Source organism: Aaosphaeria arxii, assembly GCF_010015735.1.
Source record: "Aaosphaeria arxii CBS 175.79 unplaced genomic scaffold BU24scaffold_6, whole genome shotgun sequence".
NCBI classification, from domain to species: domain Eukaryota; kingdom Fungi; phylum Ascomycota; class Dothideomycetes; order Pleosporales; genus Aaosphaeria; species Aaosphaeria arxii.
The window spans coordinates 2,057,314-2,079,298 of NW_022983479.1; the positions used below are offsets into that span (position 1 = coordinate 2,057,314).

The following is a 21,985-nucleotide window of genomic DNA, read 5'->3' on the forward strand; positions in this document are numbered from 1 at the left end:
GCACGAAATTTGGTGGACGTGGGTATGGTCTGATGTGCCGAACAGTCAATCAATTAAATTCCGAGGAAAACCCTCACCATGGTGGTGGCGGTGGTGGCGGCGGTCATGGTGGTAAATGTAGGACCGAATGGCCCATGCAATGCCATCGAATCGGCAGTGTCGTTCCGAAAGTTGAACAAATCCCAATAATTTTTACCTCCCGTCTTTGGCGCGATTTTCATCTGCCATGTTTTACTAAGCTTGGGATAGACATGTTGCATGATGCAGGGTCTTGTCCAGTAAGAAGCACATTGATTGGCCTCCGGAGAACGACTCAGACATTGATATTGCCACGGCAGGTATGCCGAAGGGACGGGAGGAGGGGATTTGAGATCGAAAATGCAGTAGTTAATCGAAGGTCTACTTCTTGCTGTAGATTGAGGGCATCGAAATACGACGCCGAGTTCTCCACTACCTCGTAACATGGGTTACAGAGTGGAGGCAGAATGCAAGTGAATGTCAGATTGTATACGCATGTAACGATATCTTAGATTGATCTTTAGTCGAATGTTTCAGAATAAGCTGCAACGACGGGTGAGCACGCGTCGGAGCACGTGGATGAAAATTTCCTGATCAAGTAGGTGCGTAAGTATGGAACTAGAGCAGCGACACGGTGACATTGACCTGCAGTCAGTAATGATGGTAGGACTTGGCAAACCCGTGAGAGACAACGCGGGTATGGTTCTGATATTCATCGGGGACACCGTACGCTATATTCTGACACGGGTCCCTTTGTCTCTCTGCGTGTCTCAAATTCAAGGTTTTGCAGTAGCGGGTATCCGGTGAAGGGGATATTTCCCTGCTTCGAGATGACCGATGGATCCTTCCAAGGGAATCGCTCGATCGAAGGTTGGCACTGTCGAGGTGAGTTTGACTGTGGGTCGAGGAAGGAAAAAAATCCGGCTACCTTCGCACTCCGGCCGTATTGAAAATGCCTAGGGGATCCTCATAAGGCGTGTGATTAGCATGATGGCAAGGCAATGTGGGCCTGTGATATTGGACAATTGAGGATGCCAGAGTATGGCAATTTGTTATTACGGATACGATCGTGCCAATGCTAAATTTCAATCATGCTATGTGGTTGGAGCATGCTGTTTTGGAATTCTATATGTAGCTATCCCATCTCGGGATATAAGGAGATCGCGTGAGGTTGAGTATGGCAACGTGGGATGATGGCCAGAACAAAGAATAATAGCTGTTCCTGAGAGGCTAGGCTGAAACGAACAAAGCTGCATGCAAAATCAGCGCCCAGAAAAGCCCTATATTGATCTGGCCGCAGTACTGTAAACGATCGCCACCGGCACAATTACAAAAAGCTTAGTGATGCTTGGACAAAACCTGCGACTTTGGGGAAGCGACTCGCTTAGCACGGTGGCATCTACTTATTCAGTTACGATGAGGATTGCGAGCGGGAAGCGCCTCGATCCGGAGTGGCACAGACAAATATGGGAGACTTTGATGGCTCAATGATGACGCCGGTGAAGGCTTAGGCAGATTATGTCTCCCCCGTTATCGATATCAAGACCGACGAGTGGATATTACATGCTCCATGACCTCCACGTGGGAAGCCATTTTATGTCATCGTACTGGCGGGGAAGCACGGTTGCCTTGCGGTGTACCTTGCAGGCTCCCGCGAAGTGTGTTTGATTGTGTATGATTTCAATAATGTTCCGAAGTCATACTCGTAAATCATAGATTCTGCCTCGACAACCCTATGGTGGGCTTGGGGCTTGGCATGCCTGGTGGCCGTCGAATGCCAAACACGGATTGGCGAACTTCATCAATGCGACTTTTGGCAAGACTGATGCCTGGAACTACCCATTCACCACAGCTGCACTGCATTCCTTGCCAGGCATACTTGCCAACGTTGTTATGGCACTTGGGGCATTCGAGGCGTCCGTCCAGTTTACCTTGCTCAAGCTCGGGTCGCATCCATGATAGCGGATCAACAAAGTAGTGAGCGCAATCCCGCGGAGAAGGGTCAGATTGTCCTTTGTTGCTCTCTTCACCGTTCATTGCAGCAGTGTTTGCATGAGAGTTGAGATATTGTGAAGTCGCAAGGGGACGCCTGAGATATTCGTCAGCGCTCAGTCATTGGATTTCGGCCAAGTCCCACCCAGGCACGAAATGTGATTCTAAGAGGGTGGCGCTCATGTAACGGCGGTCCACATACCTGCATTTGCGGCATCTCAATTCGAATTCAGAGGTTTGCTCAGTGCGATGTTCGTCTTCGAAGCGGATCTTGTCTGCTTCAGGAGCCTGTCCGCAGGCACTGCTCAGCTGAATCTCTCGTTGGTATACCCAACGCTGGTAAGCAGGCGACTCTTCGACGTTTTCAGGCGTCATCATGTCTCCATACAGCTCCAATTGCTTCATGAAGCCTTCGTTTGGCTCACATATGGAACGTGCTTGCCTAATCTGGGTGAGGGCGTCGGTTGCGCTGATGTTGTGTTTCTGCATCATGTACGCGATTACACATGTAGCCGATCGCGATTTGCCCATGGCACTAGATAAAGATAGATGGTTGGCATGTTAACGTGAATGCTTGGATAGGGTGTTGAGGTGGTGGCAAACGAGCGGTGTGTGCGTTGATAGGAAAAAAGGGTGTCAGAAAGGGGAAGGTATAGAGAGAGCAAGGTGGAGGGATGTTGAGCAACCCTACGAGGCAAACATAATTTTTCTCTGGTCTGCATGACGCGCGGACTGAGGCGAATTGAAATCTGCAGCGCGGTGTCGAGTTGGAAAACGATTGATCGAATCTTGCAACGTCGAAAAGAATGCGCGTTGCCAAGGAGATTGAATCAACATGAAGATCAGAGGGTTTTGGTGTCCGCCTGCATGCCTCAGCTGCACTGGGATCTTGGAAAACCTACCAATGAACCAGCACTCCGCCACCTCCGTCTAAGCCTTCTTGGATGAATTGGTTGGTGGACGGAAAATGCTCCAGAAGATTTTCATCTTCGACGTCGTCGACCTCTACGACCATGTGTTTGAACGGGCTGAACAAACTCGAGTCAAGCGGCGTGCGCAGGACTGATAGGACATGGGTGATGTTGGCCTGTTGCAGTGCTTCACGACGGCGCAGGGTGAACATCCTATGCAATTATGTGTCAGTCATTCTAGACGGACCATGGTGATGGCGAGGTAATCAGGACCGCAACCATAACCATAACCATAGCCATAACTTTGAATATGATTATGGTCCCTGATGCAAGGTAAACAAGAGTCGTGATTTTCATCAGCCATCAAGGGAGTTGGTTGCAACACGCACCCGCCAATGTAGAGGTTGAGGTCGCCTGGGACCCGGTCGATGAGGGCCATGGCTTCGGCGGGAAGGGGCCCGTGTAGCGGGGTCTAAAAATTGATAAGGAGGGGGAAGAGGCTGGTGTTACGAGGGACAGAAAGTTGCGTGATTGCGTGGATTAGGGGCAAGAAGCTTGATGCATGCGACGATGACGGCGACGGGAGAAGGTGATGGAGGTTTAGTGTATGCGGTCGGACGACACAGACTCGGAGTACGGAGTAGACTGTGGTTACGAGTAGAGTAGAGAGTACGTGTACGGTGTAATTGATCCAGACAGTAACAGTGGTGAAGAGTGAAGGTTGAATTTTCACCGAGGCTCGTTTCCCGATAGGGTAGAACGAGGGGTTTAGACTAGGTACCTAGGTACTCTGTCACTCTGTGTATGGACGGACTATAGACCATAAGACCACAGACTATAGGCTGGAGGTTACAGGCTTGATTGATGGTTCCAAGATACCTTATAACACGCCTTTCTATGGAGGATCAAGCAGTTGTACAATACCTACACGTATGATGTACATTACACTTGTTTTTCTGCGAAGTAGATGTACTCCGTCCGGGTAGTCAATAAGATGGATACTTATAGCCTTATAGGTGGTACTTGTAGTTAGGTACCTAGGTACCTACAGTATCTCTATGTACGGAGTACCCAAGAACATTTGCCAAGTCTTTCGATGCCCCCCTCCCTCTCCGTCTCACGTGATGTATATAACAATGATCAGCTGATGCACCTCGAAGGCTTGTACTGTGCAAGCCAGAAGGATCAATATTGCTAACTATTGTACTCCGTAAACTATTTGCATGTACTCCGTAGTATGTAGGTACTCGTATGAAAGATCGAGACTCCCGTGCTTTGCTGGAGGCCCTGCTTTGGCCTCTGTTACGCGGTTCGCGGGGATATGCCTAGAAGTGGTACAAGGGCGACCCACTGGGCTGGCACGCTGGATAGGTAGCGTAGGGGAGGACGCAACTTGAATTTCGCCAAATAGTTTCCCCCTCCAAAAAAGCAAAGAGCACTTGGACCAAGTAGTTTAACTAAATTACTGGAATCGAGAGGGCTGGCTTATGGGAGAAGTTAGAATTGACGAGGTCGGCGAGGTCTAAAAGACGGTTCGACCAGGGCAGCTAACCTCAGTTCTCACTTGTAGCATAGACTATCCGTCAAGGCGTAGCATCACCCGTGGTTAACCTCACGCGAATCATACAAACCTGGGACAAGCGCCGGAGCACCAAGCCACCTCTTCCACTTGGGAGCATGAGCTCAGCCTTACCAGGTGCTAGTACGAAGTGCACGAGTACGTAAGACGACTTCAAGAAAAGGCACGGTACCGGGACTGCAACGCGCGAAGGCAGACCTCGGAGGATTCGCCGCGTGCAGCGCGTGGTAATGGCATCTTGCCGTGATTAAGGGCATTACCAAAGACTTCACTATCGAGCCCCATCGGTATCAGATGGTTGGTCCTGGCCAGTCGGACGTCTTCAAATCACAGCCTACGATATTGCCGCACCGTACACCTAGAAACGTCGTAGTATGCCATACCTACCTCCCTTTGGGTGCATACCTCGCACTGGCTAGATGAAGGCTTTACGAGACCTGATATCTTGGCAAGGCCGATTGTATGCTGCAACCGCGATTCGAGCGCTAGGGATGCAGCCCTAGAGCGCCGCCTTGCTGCAGTCGGAGATGGGAGGGGGATGGTCTTCGCTTTCTCTTTTGGCCTTTTTGGGTTTCGGGAACTTGGACATCACTCTGCCGCCTAAGGATAGGAGAGCCTCAAATGTTAGTGCGGCCGCTTGGATCACAGTTGGCTTTTGGGGCTAGCACTGAGCAGTAGAGGAAAAAAATCAAATATCTCGTTTCTCGTTTCCATCGATCGATGCAACATTCTCGTGTTCGCGTGCGCGGAAACTCTCCGTGGGCAAGCACCTAGGCAAAAGCAGTAAAGTAGTTGATAGTTGCAGGTTGGAACGGTGTTACTGCATGCAGGTTGAGGGACTCGGATTACGATGGGTAGCATTGATTGGTGAAGATCCGTGTGGCATGGCAAGTATTTTACGAATAGGGCTCTGCAATCGACACAAGTCACACAACGCATCATGCCCTGCTTTGCTCTGCCGTGCCCTATCGTCAAATGGTCTTTCGTTGTGCTGCGCAGGCGGACACGTCCCGCAGGCCAAAAGGAATCCCTGCACAACAGGCCAGGGGGGTCCGAGAAGGCTGCAGATAAGTTACTTGTACTGCATATCGGAGAAGCGTTGATTGAGGGCCGACGAGGTTCCCCAGGCCAATACGATGCCGTTATGCGCACATGTACTATGTAGGATTGCCAGATTGATGTGCGTCAGATGATTTTGGACACATATATGAGATGTGACCGACGAGTGGGTGCGGGCAGCGAACGACAGGCGTGTGTACCGGTTGGCGCTTGTCAGCAGTCCGGTTAGGGCGTCCTTCCCCTCACCATGAGGAGCAGTAGGTAAGAGGAGAAACAGCGCGGGTGCATCGATCAACAAGATCACCGCGCTGGGAGGGTGGGTACGGGTGAAGACGAAAGATTTGTGGGCAAGGAATGGCTGGGCTGGGCACCGGGCAATGGGCACTGGGCTTGACACAATAACGGTGAGATGCAGGGTGAGCGACTCAGAGCGAGTGAATGGTGAGGGTGAGGATGAGGTTGGGTTGGGTATCTATCTACGTACCTTGGAAGGACGAGGTATTCTCCCACTCGACGATACCCTCATAGTTTGAGTTAGTTACATACCGTGGAGGTAACTATAGCCTTGCCTAGGTATACGGAGTACTCATAGAGTCGTAGCCTATAACTACAGTGTAGCCTTAGGTATAGGTAGGGGTGCAGGTAAGGGTAAGGATGGACGGAGATGCGGTCGGGAGTGGGTGACGGTACGTGATAGGGGATTGGACGGTTGACTGTAGCCCTATGTGAAGACACAGATCTTCTAACGCCCATTGCACCATCTTCCCGCTCACATACCCGCGCGCCGAATTTCTCTTGTCGACGCTCGTTCATGTTCTTTTGCGTTTTGTGTCCAATTCTTCCCAGTTCGTGCCAGGTGCCGAGTACTGTGTAATGCATCTCCACTACTCAAACCCTACTCCACTCCACTCCACTGCACTGTACTGCACTGCACTCTGCATTACTGCATTGTGTGTAGGCATCGCTGCAGCATCGGTGCCTCTGCTGGTCGTACTGGGTGTATGCTGCTATCTGGCACTCGGTCTTTGCATCACCCTCCTTCCATCCCTTCCCTTCCCCTCCAACAGAGACAGAGACACAGGCGAGTAGATTCGAACTAGGTCGGATTCCGGATGCACAAAATATACAAGACACAGACAGTACTATGTGTACGGAGTAGGTGTAATTAGAAGAACACCAATGTGAGGCCGTCCGTCCGTCCTCTAAACTCGTACTCGGCATGTCGCAGGAACATGGTGTGGCTTCCCGCTTGTCAGTAGTGACGGCCCATGATTTGGTGTGGGTTGAGAGGGAGAGACCTGACGTCTTGGTGGAGATCGGCTACCATAACGGGCGTGGGCGTGGGCGTCTCCCAGGGCGTATTGGACTGGGCTTTTCGCCTGGGGGGATTACAGCGGGTGAGCGGGCACGCGCATGCCAGCCTCTGGGTACGAGTACACAGTAGATTGTTTGATTTGATTTGATTTGATTTGATTACCGAGACTTGCACGGGATGAGGTTGGAAAATGGCCATGGGAAGGGATGTGAAGCGGTAACTAAAGGTTGAAAGGAGAATACCGCCGTTGTGGGATTGTGGAATTGCGGCCTTGAAACGTACCAGAGGCGATTGAGGCTGGGTCTAAGAGGGGAAACGCTTGGGAGGAGGGCCGATAGCAACTTGTAAGTGGCCAGGCAGTGTGTGGTACATGGTCGTAGTACTCCGTATCAGCAGCCTTTAGATTAGTTACTTACACCGTAGTAGCAGTACGGAGTAGTTAGTGGTAGTTCGCAACTAATTAGTGGAAGGAATATGCCGTCGAAGGCTTGTTCGCCAGTGATTACTCTGTCAGGAATGATGATGATGGTGATGATGATGGTGATGATGATGGTGATGATGTGGATTTTGAGGAGTACAACGTGGGAATGGTGTGAAGAGGAATGAAGTAGGGCGAGGCAGAGGAAATAAGAGTCAGATGGAGGTGGATGGAGGAGGGTGAGGTGAATTGATTGAATGAACGACTTGATTGATTGATGGATGATGGGTTGATTGACCTGATGGACATATTGATTGATTACCGATTCCCAACTGTCTAGGCGGTTGGTCGACTTCAACCTCACACCCATGCCAACCATGTCATTGTACCGGGCACTGCGTATGTCTCTATCTTGTACTGGCAAGGGCTGTTGGTTCGTAGTTGTTGATGCTATCATGCTGCTACTTGTATGAGTACCTGTGTACTTAGATATGTGCCCACATGCTACCTAATACAAGAAAGCAGGAAAGCAAGCACCAATCTACTTAATACCTGAGCCATAATACCCCGTACATAATACATGCTACATGCTACATACATATACATAACTTACCTTACATACAGTGGATGCTGATGCTGCTAGTCGTCAGTTGGGAAAGGTCCAATCGCCATCCTCAATGCCATCCCCTCACCATCCCCGGCTTTTTGAACCTTCGACACGGGGGGGTGTACAGTAGGTACATACATGTACGTGCGTTTGTGTGAGTGTGAGTGTGGTAAGTGTGTGTGTGCTGTGCGTGTGTGCTTGAGTGCATGTGTGTGTGTGTGTGTGTGTGTGTGTGAGGGTGCGAGTCGGACACCTTCATTCTGCTTGTGCTTTGCTGCAGCGTCTCTTACCCTCCCTCGGGCCATTAACGATTATTATTGAGAGCGTGAGCGGACCATCAATTATTAACTGGGGAATTCTCTTCACTCACTACATCCCCCATTCTCATCCCACTTACTTACTTACTCACTTACTCCTACCCAACTACAAGATTCAACCTACACCAACCATCCTCGTTCCATCTCACCCTCGAGCCATTGTGGAATTCTTGCTTGGGAAGAATTCAGAAAAAAAGTATCCACTTCGCCCCTCGCCCCTCACGGCCTCGCCCCAAGACATCGACCACCATCCAGTCGTCGTGCCAGTCCAGTCCAGTCCAGTCCCTTTCTCCCCTTCCCTCGTGCGCTTTCAACCCCCACCGACTCTTTTCTTTGCTCCGCCAGTAGTCGGTCGTCGGTCGTACCATCCGTGCTGCCCGCATCTTCTATCTGCAAAACCCTCACCACCCTGTACCTCTCTTTTCCCTCTGTCTCTGTACATTGCCTAGCACGGGCGAAGCACGAGGTTCTGCCGTCGCCGCACGCCACCCTCCCGCAGAAAAAAAAGAAAGAACCGAATCCTTTCTCTGGTGCTTGTCTGCACCCAGTGAATGGCCGCCTTTCGCCTGCTTGTTAGAGGAAACTAGGTGTTACCATGTGCTGTAGGCACCTCGAACGATCCACCACCGCAGTTATCAGCAACCAGCAACCGGCAACCAGCAAGTTCAACCGGCAACATTCCGGTAGTCTAGTAGTGTAGGACGACCACCGGCAACGTTGGGCCCAAAGTTCTCACCAGGGAGACACGACAGACAGACGAACGAACCAAGTGCTGAACCATCCATCGAGCGAACTATTTGTCGGTACTAGGATCCACCGAACGAACGATAGAAGGTTGTGCAGAACGTTCGCAACATATAATAGCTATTATCTACCTTGCGTACCCAGAGTGGAGCCGAATAGTAGAGTACGGTGAACGTCGTTGGTTGAAAGTTTGAAGGTACGTATGGTTTCTTTTTTTCAGCTTTCAGCCCTCGGTGGGCCTCCCCGTGTAGCGGGAGCAGAAGCAGCAGCAGCAGCAGCAGCAGCAGCAGCAAGACCCAGCCCTACGCAGGCTGTGCCTTATGCCCGCCCTATGCCCTACCTATTCCCTATACACTGTCACCCTACCCCATAAACAACATCAACCACCACCACCACAACACTACTGTGTACGGCGTACGCCATACAAGGTATACACTACACACTACACCGTATTCTTCCCCTCATCTACTCTATACCCATTCTACCTAAAGGCAAGGCGAGGCGAGGCGAGACAAGGCGACACCAGAACAAAAAACGCAAAGCACAAGGCAACGCACCATACACTACACACTACACACTACACACTACACACTACTCCGTACACTACCACCTACACTACACTCCACTATACCCTACCTACAGGCTACACTACCCTACACATGCACCTGGCAGACTGGCCGCACGTTCTTTCATTCTTTCTTTTCTCACTAGGAGGAGTAGGAGAAGTTTCTACTACTCTTCCTTACCGTTCCTATCCCCCCGTCCTGCCCTTCCCTGCCTGCCCCTGCCCTGTCCTGCCCTGTCCTGCCCTGCCTTATGGCGTATGTCCACCCTAACTCTACCCTCCACCCTAATCCTTTAGCCTGCCTTGTCCTGTCCTAACCCTTCCCTTCCCTTATGGCCCTTCCACCCTTACCCTTCCCTGTCACTGTCACTGCCCTACTCTACCCTACCGTTCTACGCCTACCAACTATTTTTTTCTAACCCCCAAATCCTCTCCCATCCCATCCTATCCTATCCTACCTTACCCTACCCTACTAGTACCCTACCCTACCCTAAACTACTCTTCTCCCCTCTTCCCTAATCCCTCCCACCCCCGATCACCCTCAACAATGCTGCCACCGCTTGTTCGTTCACCACCATGATACGGCTCGCCTTCTGTGCGCATTGCTTCTAACTAGAGCTTCCTCGTGAGCTCGGGTCACACTTACCTACATTTCGCCGTCGCCTTGGTGCACTCTCTTCACCTCGCCCCAGTTGCCTCCCTACCCTTCACCTGTTCACCTCTTCTCCCGTTTCATCCCATCTCCTGTTCTTCCCGTCGCTCGTTACATACTCCTTTCGGCTTCCCCGTGGTCATTATCGACAACGTGGTCGTCGTCACCTGGGAGTGGGCATGGTCATTGCATGCATGCTTGCTTGCTAGCTAACATCATTCCTCTCTACCGAGTACACTTCCAAGACCTGACCTATTCTCAGCATCACCCCAGCTGGCTTTCGTCAGTCTAAACTCGCATACACTCTCCACTCGGCTTGGACCCTCTGCCATTCAACTTTACTTGCCACTTCGGGCTCTCTGACATTTATTGGTACGAGCCTCATCTCCCTGAGGCTCCCTAGTGGCGAGTCAAATCCCTGCTTGCGCTTCTCACCGTCGTTGCCATGACTATGCCGCCCACCAGCTCAACACCGTCGATACGAATATATGATTCCGGCCCATTGCACCTCCACCCGCTCGCACATCACCACCGCTCTTCCCTGCCCTCCTACTCGACCTCCTCCGCCGCCATGGCCATCCCTCGTGCTCGCGAAGAGGTGCCTCCACCCTTGCCTCCTCCCCGTTACATCGATGACCTCAATGAAGGCCAAGATCCTGGTTGGAAATGGGGCAACAGGAACAACAGCTCCATTGGCGGATCGGCTAGCGTCAAGGATGGCTCTAGCCTCCGGGGTGGTGCTTCCGTGGGGATAACTGCACACAGAGCGCGAGAGCTTTCCATCTCACGGTCACCCGACGACATGGGCTCTCCAGAGAGTGAAGATGACTACAAGAATCCTGCCAATGGCAGCGGCAACGATGCCGGGAAGCATCGGCCATCCCTCGCAGATCACAGGTACGTTCTCGCACATGTGGGGCACGGGAGGAAAAAAAAACCACCCCAACGCGTGGAACCTCGAATGTCTTGTTTACTCGTCCATGTCAACCGATTGTCCTTTTCCCTTGGGCGTCTACGCTCGACACGCCTCTAGCATCTTGCTCTTCTCCAATCCTCATGTACATGTACTAATCCGATGGACCGTAGATTCTCTAGTGAACGGCAGCTTGGCCAGAAAGCTCTACAGAGCTCGTCGCAAGCCTATGATAAACAACTCCTCTCCAAGATCGGCGGACCCAACACACCGAACACGCCTACCCGTACTACGGCGCCTCCTCTGCTCTCGGTCAGCGCGCAAGAGGCAGGCACTACTCCCTTCAGTAAGCTCAATGGCCAACTGAAGCCTCTGTCAGTCCCCGACCGATTGAACCCCTCACTCGATTCGCCCATATCCACCTCAAGATGGCCGCCTTCGGGCGCAATTTCTCCCGCATTCTCGGGATTTCGAAGTCCCGTATACGAGCCCAATTCGGCCGTGGAGCCCCAGCAGCGCAGATACGGGAGTGTGTCAACTCCAGGGACCTTGGACGAGATCAGCGTGTCCTCTACCCATCCTCGCGGTAGCTACGATCATAGCATCTTCTCAGATCCCGATTTCCACATGGAAGAGAGCGCCATGCGCGACCTCAATATCAATGATCGGACCGGTTCGGAGGAGTATCAGGGCTGTAAGGTGGGCTCGAAACGACGTGCTTCGTCGCCGCCCTCGGAGGCTGCGCGTGAAGATCGCCCGATAGCAGGTGGCAACCCTGAATCCAGCCTGTACCACCGCCGCTCGGCTCAAATGCTCGTCAGCCGCAATTCCCCCGTGTCACGCTTCCCGGCAAACCAGGGGTCGCACTCAACAGCCTCGTCCTTGAGCCAACGCACAGCATCATTTCCGTCATCGTCATATGGCATCTCACAAGCCAGCAGTCTGACCAGCTACAGCGGTGATCAACGACTATCCCCAAGCGCATTATCCCCCTCAGCGGAAGCGGACCTGGTCCCTGTCTCACCTTATGCAGCTAATAGGTCACTAAACCCTAGCCCGCGCGCTTCCCTTTCCAGACCGCACCACCACCGTGGGCTCTCAGAGCATGAGCATTCGCAGAGTCGCAAAATGTCTACAGACAGTATTCTCCAGTCACGAAACAATTCAGTCTCTGGCCGACTTCCGGGTGCATTCATTTGCGAGTGCTGTCCTAAAAAACCGAAGAAATTCGACAGTGAGGACGAATTACGGTTAGTTCACTCCCCATCCCTCCCCTGCCTCCAGGATGCATCCCCATCCATTCCTCCTGTGATTAATCAATGCCCTCTTCCTACATGAAACGCCATCGGGTGCATTTTGCTAACATGAAAGACTGCATAGCATGCACGAACTAGAGAAGCAATATACGTGCGCCTATTGTCCTAATCGGTTTAAAAATAAAAACGAGGCAGAGCGCCATCAAAACTCGCTCCATCTGCGGCGTCACTCGTGGTCATGTGCTGCATTGGCTGGTGTTCAAGCTGCTTTTCACTCGGCGCCATCACATGTGGCTACTGCCGATGTGTGCGGGTACTGTGGAGAAGAGTTCCCAAATCCTCCGAATTGGGAGGCCAGGTCTGAACACCTGAACCATGTCCACAAATTCGGAGAGTGCAATGCTGCAAAGAAATTCTACAGGTATGTAGCTTCTCTAAGCCGGCCCTCGTCCCTGCTGACAGTCACTAGACCGGATCATTTTAGACAACATTTGAAGCATAGCCATGGCGGTGTTAGCGGAAAATGGACAAACATGCTCGAGAATGCATGCATGAAGGACGAACAGCCCCCATCAAAAGATCGTGTGGGTTCGATCGGGTCCATCACGGGATCTTCAGTACCGAGCCCACTAAAACCAGATGTTATTAACGAAGTACACGACGAATCATGAGGCGTTAGGTGGCCTGAGCATATATCAATTGAGCGTAGCATATCAGCATCAATGGTCGCGACGAACGAGCAGTTGGCGCTACCTCAGACCCTCGATTGTTACCAAAACAATTTCATTTATTAGCCATCTCTGCAAAACGAACGAACGAACGAACGAACGAACGAACATCCATCGGCGCATCGGCGTGCCCATTCTATCGTACCCCATCGATATTCGCATCTCGCATACCCCTTGCCCGCCCTAAAAAAAATCGCTTTGATATCCCGTCGCAGTGCGACAATTGATTATCGCTTGAGCTTGGCAGAACCTGCCTTCTCATCCTTTCAAATCACCATCTACGAATTTTGATGACGGAGTTTTGGTCAAGTGGTCATTATATTTCACAGACCCATGTTGTTTTTATTGGAGGAGATGAATCAGCTTGGGCGCATTGAACCGGTGTAATTGTGTGGTTGGCGTAGACTAAGTCGACTTGGTAGCTGAGAGCTGTTGACGCTTTCCCCTGTTTGCATCATCATTGGATTCATGAGTCTTATTGCAACTTATCCCATAGTTGACTAGCATATAACCTCCAACCTATCGAGCTGTGTATCGCGTAATCAATATCAGCCAGTCACCGAACACTTGATTGTTTGTTCTTGCCTTGCAACTCCGGTCCGAGCATCAGCCAGGTTCGGAATGGTCTCATAAGCAGTGCTCGACGTATTACAATTGGGTGACGCAAGGGAACATTATTTGCAGAACCTCGGGGCCTCTTAGAATAGTCCGGGCCATAGCGAGGATGCAGATCTTATTGCACTCACGCAGGATGTCGCCAGAGGGTCATTCGGATCCATTGTTTCCGAGTCACAGATGACAACTAGCATCGCCCCGATCTCGACGGTATCAGATCATTCATAGCCGATGAACATATTTCTGCCACGAGTGATGCTGGCTGCTAGGTATACGGTACGGTCTACCGACGTCAAACCACTCACCACCGTCGCCACCACGATCCTTCCGGGGCAGGGACGCAAGCTCCGCAAAGAATGCATCATCAATCATAGCATGCATGATTGCTCTTACCACACTAAACTACTGCTGTACACCTCTGCAGGTTCAGCTCCGCCATCGGAACGCTGCATTCTACCACGCGCCCACGCACTATCGAGATTATCATCTTTGTGCAACACAAGGCTAGAGAGATCTCATTTGGGGCATTTCGATCCGAGCATGATGGGCAACGGAGGGGGGGGGCTGGGAATGTCGGGGTTCGTAATCTCCGCATGCCCTTGAATCGCTGTCGAGAAGCAAGAGGACAAAAACAAAAACGCATGATCCAATACGAGCAGTCAGACAAGGGCCTGGTGGTATAGCATGATGAACCGGGGGGGAAATAGGTTCTGCCAGTGGGAAGACGGGTTGTTCGTATCCCCCACACTGCCCCATGCGATGCACATGCTACATCTCAGCACGCAAGGGAAGACAGAATAAGAACCATAAAATGCGATATGAGGGAATACGGGCGTTTCACGCTGATGGATAATCGCTGCTGACACACACACGAACGGGAAGGAAGGAAAGCAAGCAAGCAATCAAGCCCGCAAGCAAGGACAAGCCCCGCTATCTTTTTTGATAAACGAGCATGACAGGACATGGGTAACGGCCATGGCCTATTGGTATGGGTATGGATATGGGTATGGGTATGGGTTTGGGTTTGGTTGTGGTTGTCACTCGTGCATCTCGCTCGATATTACGCATCGGTCTGTTCCACAGCATGTCTTCTTCTTCTGCTTCTTCCTCCAAGGGGCAAACCACGCTTGCCAATAATTTCCGAGATGTTTCCATATTGGATAGTTATTGCCCATGGCTATTACTAAGCCCTCGAATGACTTGACATGTTGCAGAAATGGGGAGCGGAGTTGTGTAGTCCATGCTGCAGTCTCCTGGGAAGTGCCGATTCGATATGCAGCCATCCTGCCTGCTTGCATGATTGCACGTCTGTCAGCATATCGAACAAAATGCCGTATCCAATCCAAGGTGCCAAAGCGTGCAAAACGCAAACGACGGAACGGACCCAACATCGGGGAAAGGGAAAGGGGACAAAAGAGTGTACTCTGTGCCTTCAAACATGCAGAACCATAAACGAAGGGTTTCTTGAAGCCGTCATCATCGGATGCGGTCCGCATGTGAAACATAATCCAGCAGATAACACCCCTGATTGGGCCGGTTCCTCCATGCTTTTGACTCTGGCTGTTGCTAATTCGAGCGATATGGCGGTTTTTCTACCGTGTTCCCGCGCCTCTTCCCTCGACACATCACATCCATCCATATCAATCCTTCCTTCTTCACCGTTTGGGTACTACCCACCACGACTGTGTCACATTGCACCGGGATTGCTCCTCTTTCCCAACTCAACACCATCGACCACAACCGGATTATAAACATGGAAAACGTTTCGCTCCACCGGGGCGGCATATACGAGTGAAACAAGGCGAGCCGCGCGCCATCTCAAACATGGCAACTAATGGACTCTTTCCCTCGCCCACACACCCACTACCACTACCACCAATATTATCACACGCTGCTTCCTCTTTGCTGCTTCCCACGTAGCTGTAGCTATATCCGTAGCCTCGTCTACGCCCACCTGTTCAGTTCAACTCAACGCCAGCAAACCGTCCATCGGAGATCCGGTGGTCTGCACTCTAGCGCTGATGTGATATCATCACCTCTAACCCACCATTGCTCCACTTTCCCCGAGAAAATCGACGAAAAAGGACACAAGTTACCCTGAAAATCAACATCGAAAAGGTAACGTGCCCATTGTGGGTGGCAGCATGGATGATGCGCCATGAGAAGGTGGAAAAAGTAAAAACATCCGTTCATCACAATACAGTAGTGTCAGACAGACAAGCTAGTAGTATAAGGCGAACCATCATCGCGCAGCCTTGTCGCGCCGCAAATTCTCGATATATATTAAACGATAGGGCTGGACCTCTCCGGACGGGAAGGGAAAAAGGAAAGAATTGGCTTGGGCGTGAAACCTTACGTCCCTCGTTCGCTTGCGAGCAGCCCAACCAACAGCCAGCCAGCCAGGGAGAAAGCCAAAAAGCCATTTGGCTAAGTACAGCCACGACCGCTTTCACAGCCCAGATAGTGTCCCTATTTCTGGGTCCTGTTTATACAGACTCAAGCTGGGAACTAAAGTTTCAACTCTGCCCAAGATGTCTCTCTCACATGGCGAGCTATGCCATCGAAGGGGGTTAATTAGTTGTTTGAGACACATTGCGGAGTAGACTTGATATGATATGGCAACTAACTCTAATTCAAAACCTTAAACGCCCGACGAGATGAACATACTCTTTCTCACCAAAACCCCTCCACTTCTACCGTCCACATAGCGTGCATGCATTGCATTGCATGGGCGTACGTAGGCAGCGGGAAGCCGTTACAAGAGGCGCTTTTTTGATGTCAAAAAGAAAGCAATAAAAGGCATAGAGAAGAGGGAAAGAGGAGAAATCATGCATGTGTACCCCGTTCTCTTCCCCAAAATGGTTAGGATGGGGAAGTCCCTTCTGTGCGCCAAGGAGACAAAACAAGAAAAAAAGTAAATGATGATGGCTTGATATAATAAGATGTGGAGGAGGAGGTACAACACACGACACACCGATCGTGAGGGGGGAGTGAGATTATGGTGTGCAGTTTATCGGTGGTAAGTGGTGAATGATGGATGGATTGGGGAAGGCGGGTAGTTCGATCGAGTATATGGTAGTATGGGGGAATCCGGACGACGATCAAAACGTGACAGAGGTGAGAATGAGCGAAGGACTAACGCCCTGTGTAGATTGAACGCACCGTTTGTTATTATGATGGGATGCCTCTTATGTCTCGGCAGTGGGCATGCTGTGTGAAATTGATATGCATAGCTTGTGCATGTGAATCACAAAGATACGTAACATTGTAGTTGTATCATTTCCGAGTTCCTTCCGCATATCTTACATTTCGGTCACTGTTTCTTGTGAGTTTACCATGTTTCTCGAATCAGATATTTCTTGGACCAGGGCAAGCGAATCATGCATGTGTGTATGTTGAGGAACAGATTCCTGGAAATGAATAGTAGTAGCCCTGGGCAATAACCTAAGCGGGCGTGACAAACGTGGTCGTTCGCACGAGACAATATTCACCATATTACATGATTCCCACGACGCATCGAGAATGACGTCCATGGCGCTTGGTCGTATCTCCTACTATCTTGCTCTGCATGTTGGTGGTCCTAGACTCTTCGCATTGAAGAATTGGACACATACGGTCGGTGTTATGCTCAAAAAAGCAATCCTTCTCCCTCATGCCACAAGGCAATATACAAGGCCACATGTAGCCTACAAGGCACGTTCAATTCGAAAAGAGCAGTGGAATCCTTGCCCTGTCCTGCGTGTGGTCGGTCGCCCCATGTCCGCCCCGTGAACCCCCACTACGTCCGTTCGCCAAATGTCGCTCGTGCGTTGCAACATATGCCCCAGCCCATGTACACAGTACATCTCGCTTCCCTAAATGGAGCCTGGCAGTCGGCGTACCGCGACTTAGAGCTCCGCTGTAGTCCGTCCTTTGGCCTTGCAGGATTGCTTGTGTGTGGGGAGATACATTCGCAACCGGAAGGAGGGAGATGAGTGGATTGGATTGCGAGGGTTCCAGTTGCTATGTTTTGTGTCTCACCTTCAACTATCAATAACCGTTACCACCCAGATTCTCATGTCTTCTCTTCCCGCACGGACGGGTGCAAGGGAAAAAGAAGCAGGTACCACCAGCATTGGTGTTGGTCCATGGATCCTCTCATCACGTTAACGGTCCCCAATCTGCCCATGTCGGCGGTCAAGCGATCAACGATTTTGACATGCGGATATCTCCGTTGCTTGCTTGCTGCTAACTGCATCTTCTAGCAACATGTCACCGCCAGTTCGGGCCAGCGCATCGTACGTCAATGGACATATACTGTTGGTTTCAAGGCCCGAGGTTATGGAACAGGATGCTGTTTACAGTAAACAACGGACTTGAACGAACCGAGGGCGTTTCGAGGCAGAAGTCTTTTTGGGCTCGTTGCGCTTCGGTACCTATTGGATCGGAATGATTCGAGAATTCTTCCGCATTCTATTTTGGTACGGGATGGATGTAATGAGAATCGCCCCCGTTTCACAGTATATTTTCCTTGGGTCACCGTTACAACGTCTTTGGGTGGCGAGAAGATGTTGTTGCACCGAGAGTCGGCCATGCCGGTCTTGTTATTCGCAGGGCAGGTGGGTGCATAGGGGAAATTGGGTTGGCCATCTGCAATCTGCATACTGGTAGGATGGATTCAGCTTGAAGGGGAAGGACAATCCAGATCTCTATATTTCGGACTAGCTGCCTGCCTTATGATCTAGGATTTTCCGGTTCCAGGTTGAAAGGCAACACACGAGGCCAACAACCGGCAAGCCCGACGTACCAGCCCTCCCGGTCAGGCGTGTCGGTGAGGCTGAAGTTCGTTGGCGAGGGATCGATTAAACTCATTCGTAAGGCTGGCGGTAGGGTGGGGGAGCACCAACAGATTCGCAGCACTGACCATCACATCCTCCTGCACGTTTCCAACTCGCTCTCGCTTTATCTGGGTCCCTTAACCGCATTGGCTGATGTGATGGGGCTCGACGTTATCATGCCGACGGCGGATTATCGTTATTATTGACTGGGGATGGTGTTTGTTTTGCGTGGGTTCAGATGTAATAAACATTGTTCCCTGAATTAGAATTGTCGGTTATGATTTGCGGGTTGAATGGCAGGGAACATTTGGCGATGACTCGTCTCTGCATACTCGCTTTCGCAAAACGTCAAAGGATCGCGGAAAGGCGAGCATACTCGTATGTGGCTCGGATACTGCTCCATTGGCATTACTACACACACACACACAGATTGCTGGGATGACAATATTCCATTTCGAGGAAGTAGTCTCCCTGGCCGTCGATTGCTTCTATGTATGTCTTACATGTAGCATGATCTTTGTTAATGCCGTTCGAACTAATGAACTGAATACATCTCATCAGGCGCGCTTCACGACCAGACAGCTTTACTTGAAAGGGAAATGGCTACGCTGAAAAGCGTGTGTGTTAAAGACTAGACTCTCGAGTATGGCGTTATGGTCAAATGAAGTGCAGCGCGGCTCCCGGCATTAGCTTAGTGCCAAAACGCTCTGCAGCTGTCCCATCATGCGTGTCTCAGACCATTGAAGGGTAGACAGGGACGATCCGTTCCTAGCACATGTAGGTGCCGACGGGTGTCTTAGATGTACATACAGTGCTTCCGCGACGGCTCGACACGTCACGTCAATGTATGTACGCGGGAAGACTGTGATTGTCTTGTTCTGCTGATGCAGGTAGACCATTTAGGATTGAGTAATGCAGATGAGAAACGAACGAGCCCCAAGAGAAGAATAGTACTGTAGTGTTCCAGTGATGTCGGAGCGTCTGACATCGAATGGATAGACTAGTCCCGGGAGCTCGCCTTTCTGATTCATTGAACTGCATATGAACCATCGTCGATCGGGTAGCATCCGTCTCCCAGTCTTCCAGTCTGTACTCTGAAGATCGCAACTATCAAGTGCTACGAATTTCAGAAGATCATGATCAAGAGACGAGTGCTTAGTTTGAACTAGATTCTGACACTCATCGGCTCGCAATTGCCGACGAAGAAGACCCTCGCTTACGTTCTGACAGCCATGAACAGCAGTGACAGACACTGATCCACGCGATGCAATGTGCGAAGTTCAAGCAGCATGGCTCTCGTGGCGTTCCCTAAGCGGTGGCAGAAGAACGCAGAGCATATCAAGTATATAGCTGCACATGCCTGCCAAGGCAACATGATGGGAAAATCGGTCAGTGTGCGTGATGGTATGGTCTCATGGGTGTCATGTGGCCCATCAGCATCGGCGAAGTATTTTTGCTATATGCACCTACACCTCGTAGCTTTTCTCCAAGAGAGGTCGACCCGGGGTCCAAGTGGTTCGCTTGTATTATCACAGAGATTACAAGTTGCATATGGTGGTGATAAGTTGACATTCTCCACGAACAGAGTCTGAGCAGGGCAGAGCGAAAGGTGGGACCGCAGAGGAACTTCCTCTGCGTGCAGCTGACGATTACTAATGGAGGATAGACCCTTCGCGTAAATGGACGGGTCAGCACCACAAGTTGGGTTCTGTTGCAGTGACTGGGGGGGAGTGGCCTTGTTGGGAGAGATGGGCAGAATGACACTGAAAGTTCGGAATCCGAGCTACTAATCTCAGTGGGAAACCTCTAACTTACACATTGAACTGGATTTGAGATAGCTATTAGACTTTGTGTATCTTTTGCGCACACAATTCTGTATTGGCCTTCAACGAATGCATCATGATAGTTCACGAAGATCGAATATGTCAGCAACCCCGCAAAGCTTTTGGGACAGTTCTGCACAATAAAGCCGACCCATCTCAAGGATTTAGGACCAATTTCCGTTTTTATACTATTGACCATTTGTGGATTGTGTAATTGCTGGCCGGCCACTAATTGCTGACTGCATCTGTATGTGGATACAAAGCTGACGGGAGCAACGAGGTCATTGTTCTAACCTATACAGGGACAGTTGGCGAGAATCATGTCAAGGGTGACTGTCCCCGCTTCGTTGTCGTTGGTCCTGAAGTACATGGGCATTAAGGCAATAAGGCAATCGTGGACAAGGGATGAACATCCGAGTCTATGCTTATTTGGCACCCGATGATGGGTCGCCGCTGGGCACCGAGGGAAAGAATGATGGATTCTTCATTCGCTCTCGGTTACGCTTTGCGATCTCTGCATTCTTGATCTTGTCGATCCGCATTTGGTAGAAATTCCTGGCAGTGTTAGCCTGAACATGTGGAGTAAGGTCCGACATGTGCCATAGTGCTTCAGAAATGGCAACCTATATCCATGGATATATCAACTTGGAGAAGTACCGTAGTCATTGCCATGATCAGTGGATATGAAGACGGCATGATCCAATACTGTGATGGGTGTATAGTGCTAGAGGTAGTGGGATAGTGAGAAAAATATGTTTACTCACTTGTTTAATGAGAAAATTCGAGGGCCCTGATCAGCAGGCACCTCTTCTCTGGACTTGGAGAGCTGCTTGATCTGTATAACAGTCGTTAGTATGAATCATGATGATATGGAAAGTAGATGAACATACTTTTTCGTCTTTGGCCTTTTCATCCTCCTTATCCTCCTCCTGTTCTTTTGCTTTAGCATCTTTGTCCTTATCCTTGTCCTTGTCCTTCTCCTTCTCCTTTTCTTTGCGTTTCTCTTTCTTCAATCTCTGTTTCTCTTCATACTCCTTCTTGACCTTTTCAATCTCACGATCCATCTCTTCTTTCTTCTTTCGAGCAGCGGCAGCCGCCACTTCATCTGCATCAGGTTGGCAGAATCCACGATCGCTCAAATGACCAATACAAATATAGAAGAAGTCCTATTCCCCATAAGTATGAGGTTATCGGTGGCACTTGGACATTCATAATACCTTGTTGTCAGGTGTGATCATTACGCTAGTCGTTGGTTTGTAGCAAATCCAGCATGCTTTGGCTGAGCCATCCCCAACTCGACGATGATGCCAAACATTCTGGAGAATAACGGACATGTTACACGTGAATTAATCAGTGTCAATATTCATAAAGTGATTCGAGATGTGTTGGAATTGTGAGTCGATTACTGTCGAATGGTTCGGTTCCTGCTGTTGGACGGATATTTGAAACCCCCATTCAATCCTTCTCTTTAAACTTGTGGAGCTTCAAATTATATCACGAGTAACACGGAGCTGGAGTTGATATTCGAAGCAAAGAGGACGTCTCCAGAAACGGCCAGACTAGGTAGACGTCTGGTCGTTGGATTAGGGTGGAACAGCTAACCCCGATAAGGATTAGTGCCAGTCTCGATCTCTTCGTCTCCCTCTGAGATATTTG

At 50.5% G+C, this 21,985-nt stretch overlaps 5 protein-coding genes across 5 annotated transcripts; 2 read left to right on the top strand and 3 right to left on the bottom strand.

Annotated features, from left to right (window-relative positions):
* Window positions 1-1,728: 1,728 nt before the first annotated feature.
* BU24DRAFT_464534 (dual specificity protein phosphatase 12) lies at window positions 1,729-3,360 on the bottom strand (the record flags this gene model as incomplete). Its single annotated transcript, XM_033532213.1, has 4 exons — window positions 1,729-2,107; window positions 2,213-2,545; window positions 2,913-3,134; window positions 3,311-3,360. 4 exons carry the CDS (start codon window positions 3,358-3,360, stop codon window positions 1,729-1,731), a joined length of 984 nt encoding a protein of 327 aa, XP_033382135.1.
* A 4,480-nt stretch (window positions 3,361-7,840) lies between these two features.
* BU24DRAFT_247416 (uncharacterized protein) lies at window positions 7,841-8,303 on the bottom strand. The gene has a single exon (XM_033522333.1). It carries the CDS (start codon window positions 8,202-8,204, stop codon window positions 7,932-7,934), a length of 273 nt encoding a protein of 90 aa, XP_033382136.1. The 5' UTR covers window positions 8,205-8,303; the 3' UTR covers window positions 7,841-7,931.
* A 2,325-nt stretch (window positions 8,304-10,628) lies between these two features.
* Window positions 10,629-13,017, top strand: BU24DRAFT_349564 (uncharacterized protein; the record flags this gene model as incomplete). The annotated part of the gene is made up of 4 exons (XM_033523609.1): window positions 10,629-11,090; window positions 11,283-12,340; window positions 12,471-12,767; window positions 12,816-13,017. 4 exons carry the CDS (start codon window positions 10,629-10,631, stop codon window positions 13,015-13,017), a joined length of 2,019 nt encoding a protein of 672 aa, XP_033382137.1.
* Window positions 13,018-14,669: 1,652 nt separating this feature from the next.
* On the top strand, window positions 14,670-15,638 carry BU24DRAFT_247519 (uncharacterized protein). Its single transcript, XM_033522334.1, has one exon. The coding sequence runs from the start codon at window positions 14,895-14,897 to the stop codon at window positions 15,438-15,440; it is 546 nt and encodes a 181-aa protein (XP_033382138.1). The 5' UTR covers window positions 14,670-14,894; the 3' UTR covers window positions 15,441-15,638.
* A 5,003-nt stretch (window positions 15,639-20,641) lies between these two features.
* BU24DRAFT_247552 (DUF1742-domain-containing protein) lies at window positions 20,642-21,858 on the bottom strand. Its single transcript, XM_033522335.1, has 4 exons — window positions 21,547-21,858; window positions 21,220-21,495; window positions 21,094-21,164; window positions 20,642-20,884 (listed from the first exon to the last, which is right to left on the bottom strand). Exons 1-4 carry the CDS (start codon window positions 21,661-21,663, stop codon window positions 20,755-20,757), a joined length of 594 nt encoding a protein of 197 aa, XP_033382139.1. The 5' UTR covers window positions 21,664-21,858; the 3' UTR covers window positions 20,642-20,754.
* Window positions 21,859-21,985: the final 127 nt, after the last annotated feature.

Bases quoted from the DNA above. Each gene is read 5' to 3' on its own strand.
- BU24DRAFT_247416 (XM_033522333.1), bottom strand. From the start codon at position 8,204: ATGGCCCGAGGGAGGGTAAGAGACGCTGCAGCAAAGCACAAGCAGAAT.
- BU24DRAFT_247519 (XM_033522334.1), top strand. From the start codon at position 14,895: ATGTTGCAGAAATGGGGAGCGGAGTTGTGTAGTCCATGCTGCAGTCTC.
- BU24DRAFT_247552 (XM_033522335.1), bottom strand. From the start codon at position 21,663: ATGTCCGTTATTCTCCAGAATGTTTGGCATCATCGTCGAGTTGGGGAT. The intron at 21,165-21,219 runs GTATGTTCATCT...ACTGTTATACAG, and splicing joins AAAAGGCCAAAGACGAAAAA to ATCAAGCAGCTCTCCAAGTC. The intron at 20,885-21,093 runs GTGAGTAAACAT...TAACACTGCCAG, and splicing joins CGAATTTTCTCATTAAACAA to GAATTTCTACCAAATGCGGA.